Here is a 26050-nt window from a genome sequence, read left to right on the forward strand (position 1 = left end):
CCCATAATATTATCATGGGCTTTTTAAAAAGATTTCAAATGTGAGATAAGGAGGTCCAGTGTACTAAACTATACCTAAAATTGTATAAAACATATGAAAAATGTCCAACCTGGTGAGTGTCATCTCAATATTGAATACATAAGCAGATAACATATCAAAATTATATACATAATTATACACACACCCGTGTACACGAGAAACTGAGGAAACCGGAGGCCAGATAGGAAAAATGCGTTGTTTTTGGTTTATTTTTTTATTTATTATCGGGAGGATTACACCGTCATTCTACTTTTGACGTTGATTTTTGGCGAATACATAGAACGAGTCTGGTGTTAGGAAAGGAAAGAAAAAGCAGGCAGGCAGGCAGGCAGTTAATGTTTCCACCCAACAGAAACCATTTACATGCATCCCCCCATTTAATGCATTCCCTTGGCCCCTCACCCCTTCTTCTTCTTCCATATATATTAATTATTATAAAATTATTGTCATATTAAATAAATAGAATAGGTCTGTTATGAGACGGACTCACGAATCTTTATCTGTGGGACAAATCAATCTTACCGATATTCACAATAAAAAGTAATACTCTTAGCATAAAAAGTGATACTTTTTCATGGATGATCCAAATAAGAGATCTGTCTCACAAAATACGATCCGTGAAACCGTCTTACACAAGTTTTTGCTTTATAAATATTGTAAACATATTTAATGTTATAACTGAATATCGAATCAGAAATCTTATCCTAAATTTAGAAATTTGGTATATGACAGTCATAAATCATTGGCATATAATAACATTGTTATGATTATAATATTAACTCAAATTCATTAATGTCAACCCGGGTATGGAAAAGCTCAACTTTTGAATACAAGTCGGGGTTAACCGATAATGAAGATACCAGTCATTACTTTATACGATTTATTGGTGTAATCTATACGAACTTAAAGTTCAAATACCAATTTCAACTTTGCTTTAAAATGATTCAAAAACATATGCTAGCCAAATGCATTTTATTTCATTTTTTACAAATAGTATTTATTTAAACATCTCGTGGAACTGGTAAGTAGTAACGTAGAAAATGTTCACGCTGTCATATGGTAGTTTCTCATTATTGTATTTGCAAAACGCTATATAAAATGGAATATAAAAGGAGAAATACGACAACATTGTACCTTACCAAATCAAGAAGCGTAGTTAAATATAAAACGTCACACAAATCAAATATTATTTGAGTTAACTCAAGGGACAGGGGTTCTCCAGAGTCAATACCCGAACCACCACCCTTGCATGGTGCTAAGAACCGCCGCCACCGCCCTCCAGACATGAACGAGGCTGCATGCTTCGCCCCCATCACGATGCAAGGATTGTTTTAGTTGTGGTTCGTTCTTGACTCACCCCATGAATTAGCTCTTCATGTTTTTCAAAACATCACATATTCAAAACACCACACCAAATCAACCTATCCAAAAAATATGTCACGCGACGTCGCGAAAACGTCAGCTTTCGCAATTGAGGGCTGCCTTAATCTTCTGCACCGTACATGTTATCAAGTTATTAACGGTCTCCACCGATTCGACGGTGAGTTTGGCCGTTGGAAGGCTGTTCACCAGTATCTGGAACGCAACAGTTAACAAAGATCCACTCACTCCATGGGCCATCCCAATGGACCCATTACTTGAGGGCCCGCGAGAGCCCCGCCCATCTGGCACAATGACGAATCCTGAGGGGAGCAACGCCACGTAGGCAGAATCGCCACCGTTCATCACCACGTGCATGGCAGGTATGTCAACTGGCGCGTACACAACAAGCGACCCCGCCGCGTCTATGCATGTCTCCTGGAGGATCAGCATGCTGCTCTGGTTCGAGTTCATGGCCTGTGAGGTAAAATGACAAGAAAGTCCTTAGTACTTTTGTACATGTTCCACAGCTGGGCTGACCCAGAAAGCTGACAGTTGACAAATAATTTTGACTTTTGTTTATAATTCACAGTTAAATATAATAAAATTAAGGTTGAAGTAAAGACACATCATGGGAGGATATAAAGTTGATGAATAAATCCAAAATTTCAAATTCTTTTGTCCCATGTAATCATTATTACATCAAACATGAAAATAATAATAATAAATTCACAGTGAGAATCGAATCATCAAAAGATTACGTGCATATGATTCGTACTTTCCATTTTTTGTTTTCATTAAAAAAGCGAAAAATGTAAAGTTTAAAAAGTATTGGACCCAAGGACAATATTTTAGAATTCCGGTTTTTGTTTGTTTTTTTTTAAAACTTAAATAAAAAAAGACATACAAAGTGCATCTAACATAACACGATTCAACATAAAATAAATAATTATCAATATTTGCGATGTGAAAAAAGTCAATTTCAAGAAAATTAAATGCACTTTCCAATCTCCATCAAGTTGTAGAGCATATATGAAAATTAAGCTAGACACAAAAAAATATGGTGAAATAAGAAGCGGGGGCTTCACACTTGCACGGAGGAGAGAAACACAGTTGCCATGATCTTGTCCCTTGGCAATGTGAGCCATTTCTTGCATAGGGCCGCCGTTGGAGAGGATGTCCCACTCGCTCCTCAGACGCTCGTCGCGTAGGAAGTCGAATAGCCTTTGAGGCGACACTGGCAACCACACAGACGTGGCGGCACTCACCACAATACCAGGTGGCTCCCCAGGGTCGTCTACACTCTTCCGAGTCATGACCCTTACATCCTCGTCTACATTGCCTGAATTAAGCTTGTTCCATTTATGAAGAGTAGAGGCGCATACACCAGCACAGAAGTTGTTGGTCATTCGTTGTGCCAACTTCAACATGCTCTTCCGCCCGCCAGATGTTATTGCTGCGCATCAAACAAGAAAATGGTCGATCATCAGCCATCAATTAGTTAGCTCTTGGCAGTTATAATATCTCATAACCTTAACTTCGGATTAGAGTTACAATGGATACATGCATGCAGAAAGGTACGTAGGAAAGAAACAGAAGAAAACAATACAATGCTGGAAATTATTCAGATTATATCCGTTAAATGGATATGAACTTCACCTGTATGATCGCGAGCAGGTACGGAGGATGACATGAGTATGGCGAGACACTCGCATTGGCGTTGGAGAGTGGCTACCCACCGTTCTGCGCCAAAGCCCATTCCAGCCCCAATCAGAGGTCGGTAGAGCTGGTGAATCACACTTTCGTCATATTCGGCATGTTCCACCCATGTCACCTACAAAATAGAAGGACAAGGAAAAACACAAACGTTTAGCCACAAGTTATTTGTTAAAATAATTTTAGAACTACAATTTTTACATATAAATTTCATTCAATTATTAACATTACAATATAATTATTATTTTAGACCAATGCCTCAACAATGCAATTTAGGTAATTTGAACCATAAAAGACCAAAACCCAAAAGTGGTAATAAATAAATACTAAAAAACACAGCCTATCCGACCATAATTAACCACGATTTCTAAAAAAATAAGGTTCGATAAAAAAAAGAAACATTAAAAAAAGTATCAGTAAATAAAATATTGGCCAGCACAAAATTATGCAAGATTTGTAGGCACGAGGTATGATGTAGTGTAAACAAACAAATTTGTGGCGAGTCTTGCGGTTTGACCAAAATGTCTTTAATTGGTAGCAAAACAAACACATCATACGGATGGAAATAGACACCACAGTTGCACAAATTTAATGTGTGCCAATTGTATCAGATAGGGACAGAATAGAAACCTAAAAATATTTAGTTTTTCCATAAAAACTCTTAAGTTCGTTTCACGGGTACCCATATCTTCAAAAAGTAATATTATGTACGAGAAAAGTATAACTTTTCACAATCAATGATATTTCAGATCGACCGATTTCACGAATATAATACTTATAATACGTATATAAATATGTGATATATATTATATCGTATATTCTTAGTTTTTAGTTTACCAATGTTATAAATATTATTTATTGCATCTAAATAACGGGAGGAAATTAATGTGTCCCAAGGAGCAAAAAGAGGAGCAATAGATGGTTCTATTCATTTACATTAAAAGGGTTGATTAGCCTCGATTAGTTAACCCATGTACGGTATTTGTAAACTAATAATCATCCGATCTTGTAAAAGTAAGACTTTATTATAAAAATATATGAGGCACTAGAAGCGATGATTCGCTTGAGTTTCATATCTTCAAGTCAGGGATTTGGACCAAAATCATTTCTTGAAACTCAAATTGAGGAAAATATCACATTTCTGGAGCCCATAGTTGCGTAAATTTGACTGACTTTTCCACATATAAGTTATTTTGATCTCTCCTTATATATATATAAATCAAATCCACTTGCTTATCAAATTACCGTAACGTGAGGCCCCCAAACATTTGAAAAACTTTTAAGAAAAATTCAAGTTTGAAAAAAATGAGTCGCAAATTTCTTGAATCTTTAACAAGAAAATAAACATGATTTTAAACTAAATAAATGCTCCCAACTAAGCTCCAATGGTGCAGTTGCCACAACAAACTTAGTTAGAACCAAAAGGTGAAGGGTACCAAACACGAGGGGAGTCGATTGATGTCAAGAACACAACTCCGAGTTTGCAGCAAGTAGCGGTCAAACAAGAGAATCCATATTTTGGAAACAAGAAATTATTACCTTAGAGTAGCCATTAGGCATATCTTGCACCACACAGCCGGAAGGCAGCCTTCGGCAGCTCGAAAACACCGGGCCACCGGATGTTTCACGAATTGTATCGATGGATACATCGACAACAGCCCACACACCCTCGGCGTGCTGCTTGCAGAATCGGAGAAAATTTACGTCCCGAACAGGGACTAATGGTGATAGAACTTGGAGCTCAGCGTGCATCTAATGATAACAAATAGGATAAGAAATTAACTCTTCGTGCTATTAAACTAAAGAAATACAAACTAGGATAGTAATTGGCATTTACCAGCTGAAGTGCACCATTTCTTGTTCCTCCCATCCCGCTACATATAACATCTGTGGTTGAGGTTCTTGGAATTATACAAGGAAACATCTCCGTCCATTTGTTCTATAATCACAAACAATAACATAAAGTCAAGAATGAAGGGAATTCTAAACAATGTGGTTTTAAATGTCAGATGAATGTATACCGAATCCATCAGCGTCTCAACGAGGGCCAAACTATTGATGATCACCATACCGGTCTCCCTCGAAGCTTCGGTAACAAAACCATTTGGTTTCATACCAATAGAGAGGGTGAATGTCCTGAAATACTCTTCATGATTTAGTACTTCTCTCCCACCTTCCAAGCTTTTAATCCAAAGTGGCTCATCAGTTTGAGCCATTTTCACCAATTCATCCATGGCAGACAAAGCAAGCTCCAAGTACACAGATCTCTCCAATGATCTGTCGATTGGGGTGATATTCGATGGTTTAGAAAGTCGTTCAATAGAGAGAGGGGGCGAAATCCCCGATCCGTAATGAGGAGGGCCTGAAGGAAGAGCTGGAGGAAGGGCATTTAGGCCTCCGAAGTCATTGTTTCCTACTCCGAGTTCTAGGTTTGAGTTAGGCATTGGAAGGCCCATGGATGCAGCTAAAGATGAAATGGGGCGGCCTAAAAACTTCCCTGCAAGGGTGCAAACTCGGTCTAATTCGTCTTTCAATCGAGCATTCTCTACTCGTAGATGTTGCTCTTCAAGGGATATTTCCCCGATAATGGCCGGGCCGCCACAGTTGGTGCAGATGGGGTTCCTCATCATCTCCCTCATCGACATGTTTTCAGCTCGGAGCTTGTCATTTTCTTGCCTGAGTAACGAATTCTCATGGCGTTCGAGTTGCGTCTGGGGCAATATGCACATAATTTCCCCATCAAACACCAAAAATAAATAAAAAAACGCAGAAAGTTCAAAATTTCTCCGCTTTTCGTGTACCTTCATCTGAGTTCTTCGATTCTGAAACCAAAACTTGACCTGTCTAGTCTCCAAGCAAAGCCTTTTGCTAAGCTCCAATCTTTGCTTTTCATCAGGATGTGGACACTCCTTAAAAAGACTGAAAAAAGCATCCAGAAAGCAACAAAATTCGTCAAAAACCAACCAGAAAAAGGGTAGAAATCGGAAAAGAATAGAAAAGTTTCTTGGAAAAAGCAAACGTTTCAAGTTCTTGGATTTGCTGGGGAGTGTGTCGGTGGTATCTTTTCTTCCTCGGTGGCTTGTCGGCAGCATCAAGATCATCTCCGGAGACACCATCCAGATTATCACTCCCAGATCTGCTCTCATGTTCTTCATCTCTACTCCTCCTTCCACCGACGATGGTAGACTCAAAATTCTCCCCTATTCTCCCCACCTCACCTTGACCCTCCATACTCGTTTGCTGTTCAGATGTAAGTGAAAATCCATCAATAAAATCATCCCACGACATACAAACAAAGAAAGATATACATATGGAGAAATATAGAAAGAGAGAATCGGCGTTACGAGGGCAAGAGAGAGGCCGGGGGAGTTGAACATGTCTTTGGCCGCGAGTGACTGAGAAACAAGTAGGGGCTGCGCCATTGCACCAGTGGGCATGCTGCTGTTACTCTTGCTTCTTAGAGTAGTTTTATTACTATTAAACTGTATATCAGAAACAATTCTTACACCTACACCGCCACCGCCGCCATCAAGAAAATCCTCAAAATTCATGAAATATCGACCACTGTTGAAATTGCAGAATCTCCAAGATCTTAACTTTATACTAACATTCGCATCAACAGAATCACTCCATGCATATTTCAGCTGTAAATGAAACGCTTTGCACAGAAAAATATACCAAACTTCCACAACAACCAAAAAAAAATATTCCAAACTTATATAAAATGGAAGGAGAGAGAAATGAGAGAGAAAGGAGAGAGAGGTAGCGGAGACACCAGGCCTGAATCCAAATGTCTCCAGCTTCCTCTCCAAAAGGCTAATGTTTAAACAATAGAACAAAAGGAAGAAAAAGAAGGCAACCAAAAGAAAGACCCTAACTTTCTATCCTTCTTCCTTTTCTAACAGACATTAAACTCCACAAAAGAAAGGCACAAAAAAGCTAAACTCAAAAAATGCTCCAAGTAAAAACCCTAGTTTAAAGGACTTTTCTTGCTATCTGGTATCTCGATATCTGCATGATTGACTTGCAAAAAGTTAGCTTTTTCATGTCCTACAAGAGTAGGAGAAGGAAAGTAAAATAAATGGCTTGTTTTTTCCCTCGGAAGAGTCCGAAATTGTTGCAGAGACAGAGAGAGAAGAGTTAAGTGACAAGCGAAAGAAGAAAGGAGGTGAAGATAATACCCGCAATAATATGTGGAGTCATCGATGCCCACATATATATATATATATATATAAACATGACAGGAAAAGATTAGTTGACTATTTAACACACAAAAAACACATTCGGTTGCTTTGCTTTTGAAATATTGTGTCCGTAACAACAGTGAAAAAAAATGTAAGGTATACATAAATAAATAAATCGAATCCAATTTTATGAAAATTTAAAGACCCGTATTCCCATCAAATTATTTCTATTCGAGTTCGAACTTAATTCAAAGTTTAAACATTTAAAAAAAAATTATTCGAATTAAAGTTCAAGTTCAAGTCTAGCTCGAAAGATTCGAACATGCTCGTAAACTATTCAAAATATTGCTCGAAAATAAGTATATGAAATGTTCGAAATTTATTTATTTTAATATATATATTTATATTTAATTAATAAATTATTAAGACTCCAAGCGGCTCGCAAACAAAATAATTTAGGCTCAAGTTTAGCACGAAAAAAGTTCGAACATTTCGAGTTCGACTCGAATTCGATAAAATCGAATACGAATCAAATATTTTTCTAGTCGGTACAAAGAGTACGCGAACCGGCTCAATTTGTTTACATCACTAATATGAAGACTTGTTTTTTGGAAAATTATATTCACGTTATCGATGTGTTCAACTGGAGGATGGTATGGTAAATCTATGTATCCCATAATCTACATTTATTTAAATGAGTAGTTCTTTCGTGAGACGATCTCACGAGCAAAAGACGAGTCAATCATACCAATATTTACAATAAAAAATAATTAATATAATATATGTCCGATAAAATTGATTTCTGAGACCGTTTTAGAGGAGTTTCTGTGTATTTAATATGGAGAGTCTGTGATATGAATCAAACCATTGGATGCTGCAATTTTAGGATAATGTCTTGACTAACATCAAATTAAATGCATTATTAATATAATTATAATGAATGAATTTCAAATAATGGGAATTTAATAATTTACTTTTTAAATATTGTTAGTTTTACTGATGAGACACTTAACTATGATGATGTCTTTTCTCCTTATTTTTTTTTTAAAAAAATGAATAGGTTTACATGGAAAATAATATTAGGATATAATCGACTTCACATTTTCAATTCAATAGTTTAAACATTCCAATCATAAAAAGTCATGCAGGAAATCACGTACAACTTTATGTCATTAATGTTAACATGCCGTGATAAATCTCTTTTAATTTTTTATGCTATTATTTTATTTATTTATAATTATAATAATTAGGTTATGTTTGATAAATGTATGTGACTTTTTTAAAATAAACATAAATAAATGACAAAAACTTGTATGAGACGATCTCATGGGTCGTATTTTGTGAGACAACAATCTTATTTGGGTCATCCATGAAAAAATATTACTTTTTATGCTAAGAGTATTATTTTTTATTATAAATATCGGTAGGATTGACCCGTCTCATGGATAAATATTTTTGAGACCGTCTCACAAGAGACGTACTAAATAAAGATGGACTCAATGGAGATGAGGAGAGAGAATCAATTTCCGTGGAGGCGAAAAAATAAAAAAAAATTATATATATACATATTTTGAATATTCAAGTTCGTTCTATTATTTCTGATGATATCTCTTTCGATAGAAATATATATGAGTTTGAACATACGTTAAATCATTGATCAATTTGTTCATTACTTCTGATGGTGTAGATATATATATAAGTTCGAACCGACGTTATAATATTTCAAATATTGTCATTGGGAAATAATAGAAATTTGAAAAATGTTTCTTTAGAGAATGGGATGCAAGAAGACTGTGTGTTCAGATCTCCTGGACTTTCTTCCTTTTACCTTTTGCCATTCACAAACAATTACAACAAGGGAAGATGAGAAGTGTGGACAATTGTTCGGTCGGATTTTTGGACAAAATGTTTAAGGAGTGTGATTCAATAAAAATATATCTAAATAGGAACTATCAAATTCAAATTTAATAGCACACGTACTAGTATTTTTTAATTATTTTTTCAATTTTTAAATCGTTTTTCCTCCTTGTTTAGTGATGCATTTCATTTTCGTGCATGGCTTTGATAATATAGTTTTGCAATTTCGAATTTTATCTCGATAGATGATATCTGATTTTATATATATATATATTTTTTTAAATCTTGAATGTGGTTAAATCGTTTGGTTTGCAGGAAGTTTTATTTTGGTGTGAATATTTATTATGTGATGAATGATTGAAAAATGTCTGATAAAATATATACATGAACTTTTTTGTTAACTCTCGCAATCTGAAGGTTTTTGTTTATTTTAAAATTTCACGTTGATGAAATAGAACAATATAATTTATAGTAGGTTTTTCGTGAGACGGTCTCACGAATCTTTATCTATGAGACGAGTCAATTCTACCGATATTCACAATAAAAAATAATATTTTAGCATAAAAAGTAATATTTTTTCATGGATGACCCAAATAAAATATCTGTCTCACAAAATACGATCCGTGTGATCGTCTCACACGAGTTTTCGTCTATAATTTATTGACATGTGAACCCGCAGGAGTTGATTATTATATTTTTCTCACTATTTCTCATTTTTATAGCGATCATAAAACCATTTTTTAAGAACATGCCTTGTGAAGACAAAATTTGTCCACTACGGCCCTGATCACAACTTATTATTTGGCCCACAACCTGTTTACACACAATTAACTCCGTCGGACATGTGTGAACCCACAGGAGTTGTTCATAGATACAGTTTTTTTTTAAAAAAAAAAATTTGTAAGACGTTCTCATGAATCTATTTTATGGATGGTTGACAGTCCACGAATACAATAAAAATTAATAGCTTGACATAGAAAAGTAATACTTTTCTTATGTTGAGTCTAGTCGAATACCCGTCTCACAAAATTAACCAGTGAGACGATCTCACAAGCTAGATCCATGAAACTGGTCGATCTCGTCCATACATGCAATGATAAATAATATTCATATAAATTAATATTTAATATTTTCATAAGTTGGATCGGGTCGCAGACTCGTCTCACCAAGGGTGTAGCCATAAGTTTTTTTTATCAGGTGGGCAAGTTTTGCCTCGAGGAAGGGTCTTGTCGAGTTTATCCTTAAAAAGGCTTGTTTTGTGGTTGCTGTAAAGTGAGAATGGTGGGAAAAATTATCATAATCAAGATACTAATAAAACTAAGCATATGTAAAAAATATAAAGAATTTTGTGGAACTAAAAAGAAATATTCAATCTAAATAATCTACAATCAATTGTTGTTTTAATTTTGGTTTATTAATCATGTACAAATTAAAACATATTTTTTAATCAAACTGAAAATAGTATAAACCTTTTTCTTTGTCAAAAAATTGTAAACATATAATAGATTCTAAAAATAAAATCTCAAAACTTAAAAATATTATTTTTTGTTTATTCCAATCTTAGCTCACACGATCATTGTTACAACTTCGTAAAATTATATTATTTTATTCTAGCAACATGAAAAATTGAAGGTGAACAAAGACATCCAAATTGCAATAGCTTAAAACAAAAATTCATGAAAACTTTTTATCGGGCACTTTTCAATTATTCATCGCACAACAAATTTTAATAAAACTCACTTTAAAACAACCGATTTAATTACATTCAAGATAAAGAAAGCTATAAAATCAACTATAATATATCAAGATAAAATTTAAAATTTCAAAAAATATATTATTAAAAGCATCCGTGAAAATGAAATGCATCACCAAACAAATGAGTAAAACAACTTGAAAATTGAAAAATAATTTTAAAAACTAACATGTTTGCTGTTAATTAAGATTTGATAGTTCCTACTTTGATATATTTTTGTTGGGCTAGACTGCCTAAACATTTTGACAAAAAATCATGTCGGGCAATTGCCCACCTTTTCCCATACTTCTCTTGCATCTCTACTCACAAAATTAAAACGTAAGTTCATCTCACATAAGTTTTTTATGAAAGTAAAACAAAATTAAAATGAATAATTAATTGATCAGTGTTATAAAATATTTTTATAATACAAATATAAATATAACTGTTGAATTAAATACAACATCGTGTATTTGTTGTATTCAAGCAATATCGATCAAGATTATACAAATTTATTTATGAAATTTTAGAATAAATATTGAGAAATAATGAACTAAAATTAATAATAATACTAGGACTAAGCGCACATATTTTGTGTGCAAAGAAATAAATATTATTTTAAATATTTTTAGAAAAACTATTTAAGAAAAAAAAATTCCAAAAATCGATTCTACCGATAAAGTTATACAATAGATATAACTCTAGTTTTGAATGAGGTTTCACCGAATCTATTAAAAGTTAGATACTTCTATATTTTAATAATATTTATAATATATATTATATCAATAAAGACCAACCTTTTTAAATTTTGTGATGCTAAACTTTTCAATTAATTAATTAATTAATAACGTAATTTATATTGAGCACTCGAGATTAGTAGACCAGGGATGAAACTAATTAAGAGCTGAGAAATTAAATCAGATTCTTTTAATTAATTCCTTCATTAATTCAGTCAAATTAAATTGGATTATGATTTACTAAATTAAGAGAGCAAAATGAATATAACCCGGATTAAATTAAATATTTCAAGCATATATTTTGAAAAAAAGGTCATCGAAAATAAATGGGCGCTACGACCTTTTTATTTCTTGTGCTGCATTTACAAAATATTTATTACAATCAAACGCTCAAATGTCAACAAATTAAATGACAAATACATTGTAAGGTTCGAAATACGATAACGTAATCCAACTGCATGCAAATATAAGAATAATGAAAAATACCTAATTAAATTATTTTGATTGCATTTATTGAAGGTGATATGCATGTTTATATGTTTAAAAAAAACATAAAATTGTGTTTTAAAGGTTATTCAAGACGCGATCGAGAAACGATGACGGTGGACCGAAGACCGTAAAGGTAAAATAATTTATTAAATGATTATTTTAAATTATTTAATATATTGTATATTTAATAGGAGATTTTCTAAAATGTTGTATTTTGAGGTGTGTTTACACGTCGAGTCGTATTTTAAACCGGTAATCGATTTTTGACGAAAATAGGGACTTTTTGGGGACTAGACTAATATTTTCAAAAACTTTCCTAAATGAAATATTTTACTTACACTATAATGGGTCTAATGGGCCTATTATACCTATGTTATTGGGCATAAACCCTACCCAACTATTTATATTAAAATATTGAATTCTAAAACCTATATTTCAATCAAATCACACGCCTAACACTAGGACTTCTAGGGCAGCCGAGTGCGCACACACATACACACGTTTTTTTAGGCAAATTCACGTGAAATTTGAGGAAAAATGTAGCAAGGTTCTCCCCAATCTCTCCGCCAACGTTCCTCGCATCTCAAATTGTTTTTGTACCTGAAACACGCAAAAGCACGCCTTAATATTCATTCACTCATCGTTCATATCATATTATGTGTATTTAACATGATTTCATTAAAAATATGATATACTTTCTTATATTTTCGTTTTTATGGCAATACATGATCAAAACTTTAGTTTTCATGCTATTAAATCCATGTTTATGTTGCACAAAGGGGCTGCCACGGTAGGGCTTAAGGGTTCATAGAGGCTTGGCTAAGGGCTGGACAAGTAAGGAAATAAGCTGAACGAAAATTTGGGTTGTAATAAGCTAGGGTTTTGGTTTTGAGGGATATAAAGGAGTGTGCTGATTTTGGGTAACGTACAAGGGTCCTAAGGGGGTCTAGTTATGGTCCTAGATGGCTTGAGAGAAGGCTGGTGCAAGAAGGAATGCAGTAGGTTGAAGCTAGGGTCGCACGGGTCTTGTGGAGTGACGGGTTGAGGGCTGTGCAAGCTAGGTTCGTTAGATCTGGTCCAGTAGCTTGTCAAGGGCTCTAGTATGGTCCTAGGATGGTTGGTTAGGGTCTGGACAGGTGGTTAGGGTCTAGGCTCGAAGGAACTCATGGTTTGTCAAGTTAGGGTTTTCGAAACTAGGGCAAAAAATTCAGTAGGCTTCCTAGGATTGTTAAATGGTTTTAAATGGATTGATTTGGGTTGAATAGGGTATGGTTAGGTGTTAATAAGCTATGGTTCAAGTTTGGTAAATTTTGGTTAAGTTTCGAGTTGATTCGTGTTAAACCGAGACGTAGGTTCAAGTTTTAAAACGAATTAGGAAATTAGTCGAGTAGTTTAAGTTTACGTTTAAGAAATGTTTATGAGTATATTTTAAGGTGTTATGTTAAGTTTAGATAGATTTGGGTCGTCGTTTTAAGGTCCAAGGGTAAATTGGGAAAGTTAGGGTTTCAGGGGCAAAACGGTCATTATACACATAAAAAAATGTTAGACGTCTTTGCAGTGCCTTGAATGCTGTAATGAATGTTAAAATATTTATTTTGAAAGATTATGAAATCTTATGATGGAAAAAAATAAATGCTAAAAGATGTGTTGCATGCTTGGTTTAAAAGAAATTGATATTATTGCATTTATTTATATAAAGTGATGGAAATGAGGAAGAATGTTGTTGCGTGTTTTTTGATTGCTCGCAAGCGCACGACGTCAAGTTACAGTAAAATGTATTTTTGAGTGCAAGTGTCGATCCTACGAGGAGTGTAAATAAAATATATATCAATGCTTGTAATTATAATAGTCTCGACTTTATCTAGAAAATTCAGAAAGAATGTTTGGTTTATGTAAATGACTTGATTGCAAGAAAGTAATTAAACTAATCACCGAATGGATAAATATCAATAAGAGAAAATATCTAGAGGAATGATTTCAGTAAGTTTCTACAATAATTCTTTCTGGTTGTATTTAAATTCCTGAATTCCTATTATTTAATGGCCAAGAACATTTACGTATTTTATTCCCCCTTTCCCAAGTGACGAATAAATTGTACCAATCAAACTTCGATTCAGTTATTCCTAATAAAATCTACGTTTAATTGGTAAAGACAAACAATGTTCTTACCTAAGCCTCGCTAAAGTTATACGCCTTCCGAACGATATAAACATTCAACGATGCGTCTCTAATGATCTATAATCCTAGTCCCTCTCTCGAGTTGTAGAATTAATCAGACTAAATACAATTTATGGCCAATAAATTGCAGTGAAGTAATAAATATAGAACACAATTAAACAAAACGAAATTCAATCATAAAAATATCCACGTCAAATCATCGTATAGACAAAGCTACGTCAACCTCTAGAATGGAAATTTAGTTCATCACGAAATCCAAGAGAACACAAGACATATTCATAGTTCTAGACATCGCTACACTATAACATAAAGAAGCGAAGGAAAAGATAACAAATCCGAAGTGTCGTCTCCGTCCCCAGATCCGTCGTTCTTCGTATTTGTGATTGTTCTTCGCGCTCCGAATCTTTGTCTCGTGTTTGCTTGTGCCTTTCCTCGTGCTTTTCTCCAATGACGGCTGCCCCGTGTTTCTTTCCCCCTTTTCTGACCTAGGATGCGGCTTTATATAGCTTTCTGGAACGCCGTGCGCGCGGTGGTGCGGCCGCGGGCACCATTCTGCCGCTGGTTCTTTTCTGCACGCGCGCGGATGCGCGTGATGTGGCGTGGCCGTGCGCGCGCCTCTGGTCAGCGAGCTGCATGTGTGCACGCGACTGCGCATGATGTGGCGCGGCCGCGCGCACGCCTCTGTCGATCATCTTGCATGTCATGCGCGCGCGGCTGCGCGCGAAGTTGCGCGGCCGCGCGCACACCTCTGTCCGATGGCGTGCTCGTGGCTGTGCATTTCTTGGTCCACTTGGCTTCATTTATACTTTTTTCTCCATTCCTGAAATGACAATCAAAACAAGCCAAAAACGCATAATTCCGTTCGAAACTAACATAATTCAATATGGATTCTTATATAAATTAAGTGCAAATCTTGCACTTATCAAACCCCTCAAACTTGAACTTTTGCTAGTCTCGAGCAAAATAAAATAACAGCTAATAAATAAGAAAAAAAATTACGCAAACCACTAAAGTCATGGATATGCGAAATGTGATATTGACCTCCGACTTATCTAGTTTCATGTAATTCACGATTTCTCAAGAGTCACGTGCGTGTGTGATATGTCAATGTTCATTTACCCAATCGAATGCTCAAATAGAGTTGTCATACCCATTCGCCTTACAAACTCAAGAAATCATCAGCTCAGTGCTGCTCACACTTCATCAAAATATAATTTCGCATTCACAGATCACATAGGACTTTATTGGTGATTATTTGGCTCGAAAGATAGTTAACATAAGTATGCCACAGATGAGATCACACGATGAGATGCTTGCGAGCAAGTGATTAAAGTCTATACTTGATAACAATGTTTTTCAGGTATCCATAGGCTTGACTTGAACAACTTTTCTCCACTAGTATATTGGATAAATGTGACAAGGTTAATAGGTCTTGTAGGCTTGTAACGTTAGGCTACGACTCATGGCTACAATAAAGGTATGGAGATCAAAATTTGAGAGAAATAATTGAATTTTCATAATTCTCATCCTCATTTCATTCACCATCACTTTATTGTTTTTTTTTTCTCATTCATATCCTCCATCTCCCATATATTTTCTTTTTCACCACTTTTGATTCACATTTTTTTCCTTCTTTTTGTCTCTTTTCAACTGCTTTTAGCACATTTAACTTTTTCTTTTCTTTTCAAGGAGTATTTGAATCATTACAACACCCATGAACTTATTTCTCTCAAAATTAGGTAGGACAATAATTGTATAAGCTTCATTAGGTAGTCGTTGTGGGATGTAGAATAGATACAAGTGGGGGCTAATTGTATGTCATTGACATACACCACTTGATTTTTAGTATGCTCAAAATGAGACACTAGGGATTTTTCATGTGCATTTGGTCGGCTCGAAGGCTCAAAACGGCTCCAAAGATCGCCTAAATCATTCCTATGTCACATATTATCCGTATTTCGCCTCGAAAAGTGTTCAAACAAGTTCTAGATTTCCATCAATCCATTAGTCAACTCATACAAACTAATCACATGCATTTGCTCAACCAAAAATGATATACGGGGTAGGTACAAAAGAAATTTTAAGCATCTCAATTAATTCGAAGCTCAAAGGGCTACAATTGACAGTAAACAAAGAATATAGGCCCAAAGATATTGTGAAAAAAATTGCCTAGATCATTTCTATGTTTGCAAAAGTGTCAATCAATGTCATGTAAGAAGTACTAAAAATCAGATCTCCCTCATCTATTTAGCATCACAGGCATGCAACTTGTCTCTAAGCAACGGTAGTCTCAACAAACACGACAGTGCAAAATAATTGTGACTCCTAAGTTATCATGAACACATATATATTTCAGGATCGCAATTCAGTTTTCATCATCGGTCACACATTTTACTTATCCATGACTCTATCTAACAAATCTAGCATGCAAAAAATAAAAAAAATAATAAAATAACTAAGGAAGAAAAAAGAAATCTCAATTTAACTACTGAGCAATAATAATAATAATAATTTAAAAAAAACAAGCAAATTCACCCCCCAAACTTAAAGTATGCATTGTCCTCAATGTATAGAAATAAAGAACACGACAACACATACCTCGCGCACGAGTGTCAGAACTCGGGGCTCGAGTCATCTTTCGCAGCATCTTCATCATCCTCGTCCATGGGCTGCGGCGGTGATAGATATGGTGGTGGGTAAAATTAACAACTAAGGGAGTAAAATAAAATAAAATAATAAAAACAAAATGAATGCTAAAAAATAAAAATTGTGGGTTGCCTCCCACACAGCGCTTGGTTTAACGTCGTCAGCCCGACTATACCAATCCTGTTCATGGTGGATCGTATGATATCTTGGAAGCCTTGAGTTCGACGTTTTGACCATCAACCTCCATGGTCAGTTTTCCTTTTCTCAAATCAATGACGGCTCCAGCAGTAGCCAAAAATGGTCGTCCTAAAATAGCACGAACATTCTGACTGTTCCCCATGTCTAGCACCACAAAATCTGCTAGAAGCCCTATTTTATCAATCTTAAGTTCAACATCTTCCACAATACCCAGCGGTGTCCTGACCGATTTATCTGCCATCTGCAAGCTTAGTCCTGTGGGCTTTATCCTACTCAATCCAAATTTCTCGTAAAGAGAACTAGGCATTATATTCTCACTTGCTTCTGAATCACAGATAGCTTTTTCCACCAATTTACCCCCTATTTCACATGGTACTACAAATTCTCCGGGGTCTTGTAGCTTCTGAGGAAGCTTTCCTTGCCTGCCCTTATCATCTCCTCCAGTAAATGCCACCTCTTCCTGCTCTGCAGACTGAATATTAGAGTGTAGGATCTTGAGATCTTCAAGACCTTTTTTCTTTTGAAACTCAGCCTTCAATTGTAAAAATCTTTGGGGGTAGGGAAGTAAAGAAATTATCAATGCACTGATCAAAATCATAACTCTTACCTTTCTTACCTCGATTCCCTTTGCTTGGAGTCGGCTGATCAACTTTCTCTTCTCTGCTTACCACTCCAATCTCCTCATGCTGCATAAAAATGGCATTCACCTCTCGCAGATTTGGGTCTGCAGTCCTTTGCACTGCGCCCGACGGTTGAGACGTGAGTTGCTTCGTTATCTGCCCAACTTGCGACTCCAGGATTTTCAACGAAGCTCCAATATTTGTCATGTGTGTCTCAAGGTTGTCGAGTCTAGACTCAGTCCTAGCCATCCTCTTGCCAGATTCAGAAACGAATGTCCCAACTAAATCCTCAAATGACGGCTTCCCTTCCCCATTTGATGTATTGAACCCCGGTGGAGGATTCAATACATTCTTATTGTTTGCATATGAAAAATTCTCATGGTCCCTCAAATCAGGATGATAAGTGTTAGGGGGAGGGTTACCTCGATATCCTCCATAGCCTCCAAAGTTTTTGTTGTTGATGTATTGGACTTCTTCAAGAAAATGTGGTTCTTCAACAACAAACGGTGGTCCCTCAGTGTTTGATGTACTCACTTTATTCATGGTTGCTATCTGTGTAGTCAACGCTGAGACTTGCGCAGTGAGTGATGTGATAGGATCCACTGCATAAACTCCAGTTGTCCTCTGTACTCCTGACCTCTCAGACGGCCATTGGTAGCTGTTAATAGTCATCTGCTCAAGTAAGTCGTAGGCTTGGGCAGGAGACTTGGCAAAGATCGTGCCACCTGCCGCTGCATCCACTGTTGTCCGTGTCTGACCATTCAACCCGTTATAGAATAGCTCAATCTGCACTCAGTCTTCAAAACCATGATTCGTGCACCTCCGCAACAACTCTTTATACCTTTCCCAAGCTTCATACAACGGCTCGAAGTCAGTCTGTCTGAAATTGCTGATATCAATCTTTAATTGTGCAGACTTTGCAGGGGGAAAATATTTAGAAAGGAATTTCGTCGCCAGCTCCTGCCATGTCGTAATGGTCCCTGACGGCACTGATTGGAGCCATCCTCTTGCTTGATCCCTGAGAGAAAATGGAAACAAACGCAATCTAATAATATCGTCAGGAACATTATTAATTTTCACCGTATCTGTGATTTCCAAGAAGGTTCTCAGGTGAAGATGAGGATCTGAAGTAGCAGTTCCAGCGAACTGGTTTTGTTGAACCATATTGATCAGGGCGGGCTTCAGTTCGAAATTATTTGCGTTGATGGTCCCTCGGGCAATGCCAGAATAATGATTGTTGATCACTGGTCGGAAGTGATCTCTGATTGGTATAGCCTCAGGCGGCATCTGTCGGTCATTCTCTCTGTTATCAGCCATCGCTTTGATTTCTTCCCTTCTCGCTTTTCTTAATCTTCTCGCAGTTCGTTCGATCTCCGGATAAAAAATAAGCAAATCAGGGCTGTGCGATCTTAGCATGCACTGTCAAACAGAGAAAGTGAATAAATCAAAAATAAAATAAAATAAAAAGATCTAAATTAAAATCTAGACTAATTGGTAACAATACTGATATAAATTCAAATTTTGACACTCCCCGGCAACGGCGCCAAAAACTTGTTGCGTGTTTTCTTGATTGCTCGCAAGCGCACGACGTCAAGTTATAGTAAAATGTATTTTTGAGTGCAAGTGTCGATCCCACGAGGAGTGTAAATAAAATATATATCAATGCTTCTAATTATAATAGTCTCGACTTTATCTAGAAAATTTAGAAAGAATTTTTGGTTTATGTAAATGACTTGATTGCAAGAAAGTAATTAAACTAATCACCGAATGGATAAATATCAATGAGAGAAAATATTTAGAGGAATGATTTCAGTAAGTTTCTACAATAATTCTTCCTGGTTGTATTTAAATTCCTGAATTCCTGTTATTTAATGGCCAAGAACATTTACGTATTTTATTCCCCCTTTCCCAAGTGACGAATAAATTGTACCAATCAAACTTCGATTAAATTATTCCTAATAAAATCTACGTTTAATTGGTAAAGGCAAACAATGTTCTTACCTAAGCCTCGCTAAAGTTATACGCCTTCCGAACGATATAAACATTCAACGATGCGTATCTAATGATCTATAATCCTAGTCCCTCTCCCGAGTTGTAGAATTAATCAGACTACATACAATTTATGGACAATAAATTGCAGTGAAATAATAAATAGAGAACACAATTAAACAAAACGAAATTCAATCATAAAAATATCCACGTCAAATCATCGTATAGACAAAGCTACGTCAACCTCTAGAATGGAAATTTAGTTCATCACGAAATTCAAGAGAACACAAGACATATTCATAGTCCTAGACATCGCTACACTATAAAATAAAAAAGCGAAGGAAAAGATAACAAATCCGAAGTGTCGTCTCCGTTCCCAGATCCGTCGTTCTTCGTATTTGTGATTGTTCTTCGCGCTCCGAATCTTCGTCTCGTGTTTGCTTGTGCGTTTCCTCGTGCTTTTCTCCAATGACGGCTGCCCCGTGTTTCTTTCCCCCTTTTCTGACCTAGGATGCGGCTTTATATAGCTTTCTGGAACGCCGTGCGCGCGGTGGTGCGGCCGCGCGCACCATTCTGCCGCTGGTTCTTTTTTGCGCGCGCGCGGATGCTCATGATGTGGCGCGGCCGTGCGCGCGCCTCTGGTCAGTGAGCTGCATGTGTGCGCGCGGCTGCGCGTGATGTGGCGCGGTCGCGCGCACGCCTCTGTCGATCATCTTGCATGTCTGCCCGCAGCGCGCACCTCTATCCGATGGCGTGCTCGTGGCTGTGCATTTCTTTGTCCACTTGGCTTCGTTTATACTTTTTTCTCCATTCCTGAAATGATAATCAAAATAAGCCAAAAACGCATAATTCCGTTCGAAACTAACATAATTCAATATGGATTCTTATATAAATTAAGTGCAAATCTTGCACTTATCAAATGTTTTGAAATAAACGATTTAATTGTGACGGTAAGGAAATGAGGATTCGTGAGGGACGAAGCCCCAGTGGAACCCGTTTATGAGACAAAGTCCCGTAAGAACCCAACGACCGAATTACCATCTAAAATGATATGATGATATGTAAGGTCAAGTCTCAATTGACGAGTGAGAGTGTCGTTGATGTCCCCGCTGACTATAAGCCAAGGCACATAACAGAAAATGGTTAATGTTGCCTCGCCATCTTGTACCATAGTTACAGTTGAGATTGATCTATCGACCAAAAGATGAAAGGATGATCACAATTAATAAACGAAATTCATCTTAAAAGGAATGTATAGGTATAATTTTATGATGAAGGGAAAAATATTTAAAGTATGCATATTCATGAAAATATAATTTAATTAAAAATATTTTTACTGTTGCTTGTGAATGTATATGTATTATTTGTTTTAACGATTAAGATTTTCTGAGTCTTTAGACTCGCTAGATGTGATCGATGCAGATGAACATGATTTTGATGATATTGGAGGACTTGATTGTTGAACTGGCTGGGCTGATGGTACACGTAACCCGATGACCTCTGCTAGTTTTTCCGCATTAGTCTGATTTTAAAGATTTTGATGACTTTGATGACTTTTATGCTTTTGAGTGGTTTTGAGAGGATTTAAGATATTTATATTTTATTTTGAAAAATACTAGTTTTAGGTATGGTTGGCATCCTACAATTTTATGTTTTGCACTACGTTTTAGATTTTCAAATAATTAGTCAGTGAGTTTATTTTAAATAGTGCAAATTATATAGACACACACACACGTAAGTATATTCGGCCGAAAGTATTTTAAGAAAAGAAACAAAAATTCTCTAATATATTCTAAAGAAAATGAGTAGTAAATATTTCATATACCATCGATGCCTTTTCTCCCCTGAAAAATGAATAATTTAATTAATATACTCATCGTCAATAAAAGAACTAATTTAAGCATTATTATATAAATTAAATTAAAAAAATTAATTCTGTTGCCCACAATTCATTAGTCAAAACTAATTATTCTCTCGATGCAAGGCTACGCAATTATTAAATATATATGTGATATTAATTATGAAATTTTTTTTTATGTTGTACAACATCACATGCCAATTTACCCACCAGGGGCTGAGGATAGTGACATGCTTTAGGAATTAGGCCAAAATTTAAGATTATTTAAGAACTGACCAAGTTTATATCTCTACCCGATTAGTCGGTGTACAAAAAACAATTTATATATAATTTTGTAAAAAAAAAAAAAAAAGAGAATGAATTTCATTTCTCGTGCAATAATATAAATTTTGTAAATATTTAGTGCATTCTATTTTCAATCCTCGGAAAATTTGATCATCACTTTGTTCAGTGCGCTTTTGTGCAGGAAATATGGAGTAAAATGCTCCCAGTGTTCCAAATTTCTCTACATCAACCCGTTAGTTTCGGACAGCTTTGCGTGGAAGCGATGTTAGACTTGAGTCCCCAGCTTAGGTCTCTTTGGTGGGCAGCTTTCGTGAAGACTATTTAGTTGACTTGGAACTCGCGGAATTCTCTCATTTTTGACAATAAAACTCCATCTGTTCGTCACATAACCCACCTTATTGGAAATATTGAAAGAAAGAAACTAACTCCCTCTATATTGGCACAATGCACAACAGTCAACATGACTTACTTCGTCTTTATGCATTACAGGTAACCGACTGTCCAGGCAAGGCTCCCAAAATCATCAAAGTTAGATGGCACCCACCGCCCCTTCTGTTGGCTCAACTGTAACATGGATGACAGCTCCCTTTGTATCTTTGGTGAATCTTCAGAAATTCTAAAGTGTTCGTTTAAGATGTTTTTAAGCATCCCTTGGGAAAGCGTTTGCTTTTGAAACCGAACTCATTCCTATCAGGATTGTCATCGAGTCTGCGGTTAAGAGGAACTTGAACAGGCTTTGGGAATGTGACTCCAACTATGTTGTTGCGTTATTAAGAGAAAGATCAACCAAAGCTCCTCGTACTCGTAGAAATCGTTTGCTCAATGTCCTTAACTTCTCCAAAAACATGGACTTAGTGATCTCTCACGTATTTCGAGAAGGCAAGTATGTAGCAGACTCCCTTTCCAAATCGCAAACAAGCAACACTCGGTGCTCACCCTCCGGATTTTATTCCCAGACTTGTTGGGCAGGATCTCGTCGTTATCTTGTATTACGACTTTATTTATTAAATGCAGGATGAGTAGGTCTCTTATAAGATGGTCACGAATCTATCTGTAAGACCGGGTCAACCATACCGATATTCACAATAAAAAATTATAATCTTAGCATAAAAATAATATTTTTCATGGATGACCCAAATAAGATATTCGTCTCACAAAATACGACCTGTGAGACCGTCTCACACAAATTTTTGCGATGCAGGATACTCGTTTTCCTAATCATAAGTTCTTACTTTGATTTATGGTTTTTCTATGAAGAGGTTTTAACGAGACTCTTCGCAGAAATCTCACGATATTTCAGATGGTGGATTGCATTAATTATTTATCTTGTTGAATTTTATTTACTTTTTCTCTCTATTTTTATTACATTTATAAGTTAAAAAAAGTGTTAATGACTACCATGAAGATTTTAAAATGTCAAAATAAAATCGACATCAATAGCTTTTTTTAAAAACAAAAAATATTTATTTTTCAAGTAAAATTAATAGCTTTTTAAGTGCCAAACCCTGCACTGAATCGCATTCAAGTTTCGAAAATCCTTTCTTTGGTCTTTGGATCTAAATTTTCATGCCCTTAATGATTCACATTGACTCCTTATTCAAATGCATCACAAGTCATCATTAAACAACCATAATTTTTTTCCTTCATGAAATCACTGTTTAAACTAATCTAATATTTAATTTAAGTTAACAATTTCTATAATATTTCTTATTGAATTAAAACAGAGTACTTTTAAACAATTTAAAGGACTATTAATGTTGGTATTTTAAAAAATTGATCATGACATCAAAGTTAGTTACTCTAGGTGTCGTAGTAGTTTATGATTTTTTAACACAAATTTTATTTGAAATCATATTTACCGGAACATTTGTCCCAAAAATGTATTTCAGTGGTGGTTCAAAATTCAAAGTCATGTCACAGCAATGAAAACGAGGGACTACAAATTAGTTTGGTGCTAATTATCATCTCACATGTAAGGGGCAATACATCATTTAATGAACTAGCTAGATAAGGTTTTTTTTTTAATATAAAATATTATAAAAATAAAAAAATATTTATCAAACTATAACAAATTGAGAGAAATTTAAAAAATATAACAATCCGAGGAACAATTCCTCGGATGTAAAATAAATCCGAGGAATTGTTCCTCGAATCCTTTTTTTATATATATAAAAAATGGCCAGTATTATTATTATTTTCTAAATGAAGTTCAACCTATTTAATGACGTGTATGTGTTTGTTCGATAATAATTTATGTTTTCGATTCTTATCATGCAATTATTTTATTTTAAAAAACCCATTACTATTACCATTAAAATTAAAATTAAAATTAAAATTAAAATTAAAATTAAAATAATAATGTTGATGTGCAAAGAAAAACTAATTCCAATACATTTAAAAAAATTGTCGGGAGAAAATTGCATGCTTATATATTTAAATGTCGATTTTTCATTTCTATTATATATGTTGTATAAATTTTTAACTTATATGTAAAATTGATTCGTAAAATTATTTTAAAAAAATTGATTCAAAAAATACTGTATGAATAACATCAATTATATGCATAATAAATGAATTTTTAAAATAATTTATTTTATTAAAATTTTATTTAACAATTTATTAAAAATCACGTGACAAAAAAAAAATTAATTTATTTTAAGGTAATCTAACTAATTTTGTTTGTAAATCAATATTATGATTGTAATTAAATTTTTTTTATCAACATTGTTTTTTTTAAATTATTTATGTCGTGAGTCCACATATATATAGATATTAATGCGACTGCTCAATGAATTCATGCAGTAACTATTTCATATTCATCTTTATTTTATGAACTATAACTATACTCATTTAAATATTAAAAAAAACCCTTGAGAAGCCTTAGATTGATGGAAATGCTAAGAACTCGCGCAAGAAATTTGTAATTTGATCCCTCAAACACAAATCGTGTTGTTCAGTTGATCTGCATGCCAAGAACACAGAATCTCTCTGTGAAATTGCATGAAGAGCCACTTTCTTCACCTCCAAATTGTCTTACTTGGCACAGTGTTTTTGGGGAGTTCCTCTGACAATCTTACACGCTCTTGGACATTTTCTGGTGAGACGAAGCCATGGGCAACATTTATGCAAGACTTTAGGTTCCTGACTTGATATGGGCAGCCAGCGGGTATGAGAACTGCATCGCCTAATTTCTGAACAATTCTCATCTGGTTTTTCCATCAGCGTGTTTCCCATTGCAAAATTAGAAACTCCCAATTCATTAGCTTTATTCCTCAAATGAGAATCCTATAAGACCTGGGACCTGCAACTCGGATGATCCATCGTTACCGGGTTGTTGATTTTCGACCATTGTGTTCAATATCCGACTATCTCCATACAATTCTCTTTTATCCTCGGCAACATGCTTTTCTTGCAAATTTTTTATCTTCTTAAGCATGTAATTAGGTTCTGTTGAAAGAAGACTCAACACGTCAACCTTGACTTGGCCAATTAGTCAAGCACTTGGTTATCTTCCGGAAGAGTGGTGGGTCACGGTAGTTAGGATTTTCTTTTTGCCGTAAAGACTTGCAACACAAAATATATAAGTGTGTGCAAGATACATGAGAAAGAGACTAATCTTCTGGTACACACCCTCTGTATAAGCAATAGAAAGAGAGAAATTCAAGAGGAAAACTTCTGTGAGGAAAGAATAGAATGGCTCTTAAATCTCAATATTGTGTACCTTGTGTTTTGAATCTAGTGAAATTTTCTTGACTGTGCTTCAAGTGGACGTAGGATTCAATTTGAATCTGAACCACTATAAATCCTTGTGTTTATGTTCTCATATTTGAGGCATCATCTCTACGTGTAATCTTGTTTTCTCGGTGAATTCGTTATCATTCTTGCCTTTCCAGTATGTTCATCGGCTGCGCAACACAGCAAATTGGTACCAGAGCCTGAATTCTAGGCAAGGATGGGAATATCGAAAGTTGATTTTGAAAGATTCGATGGCCAAACTGACTTCTCGATCTGGAGAAAGAGGATGAAGGCTGTTTTAGTCCAAATGAAGGTGGCTAAAGCCCTGGAAGGAGAAAGTAAATTGCCTACGACGATAAGCAACGATGAAAAAGCGGATATTCTTGAACAAGCCTATAGCACAATAATCGTGTATCTCAGTCCTGCGA

At 35.3% G+C, this 26050-nt stretch overlaps 1 protein-coding gene across 1 annotated transcript; it reads right to left on the reverse strand.

The window, feature by feature from the left end:
- Positions 1 to 1099: 1099 nt before the first annotated feature.
- On the reverse strand, positions 1100 to 7313 carry LOC142546805 (homeobox-leucine zipper protein ANTHOCYANINLESS 2-like). The gene is made up of 9 exons (XM_075654721.1): positions 6459 to 7313; positions 6134 to 6354; positions 5916 to 6033; positions 5136 to 5825; positions 4952 to 5053; positions 4654 to 4866; positions 3058 to 3232; positions 2487 to 2854; positions 1100 to 1875 (listed from the first exon to the last, which is right to left on the reverse strand). Exons 1-9 carry the CDS (start codon positions 6663 to 6665, stop codon positions 1498 to 1500), a joined length of 2472 nt encoding a protein of 823 aa, XP_075510836.1. The 5' UTR covers positions 6666 to 7313; the 3' UTR covers positions 1100 to 1497.
- Positions 7314 to 26050: the final 18737 nt, after the last annotated feature.

Source organism: Primulina tabacum, chromosome 5 (genome assembly GCF_025594145.1).
Source record: "Primulina tabacum isolate GXHZ01 chromosome 5, ASM2559414v2, whole genome shotgun sequence".
In the NCBI taxonomy this organism is placed as follows: Eukaryota; Viridiplantae; Streptophyta; class Magnoliopsida; order Lamiales; family Gesneriaceae; genus Primulina; species Primulina tabacum.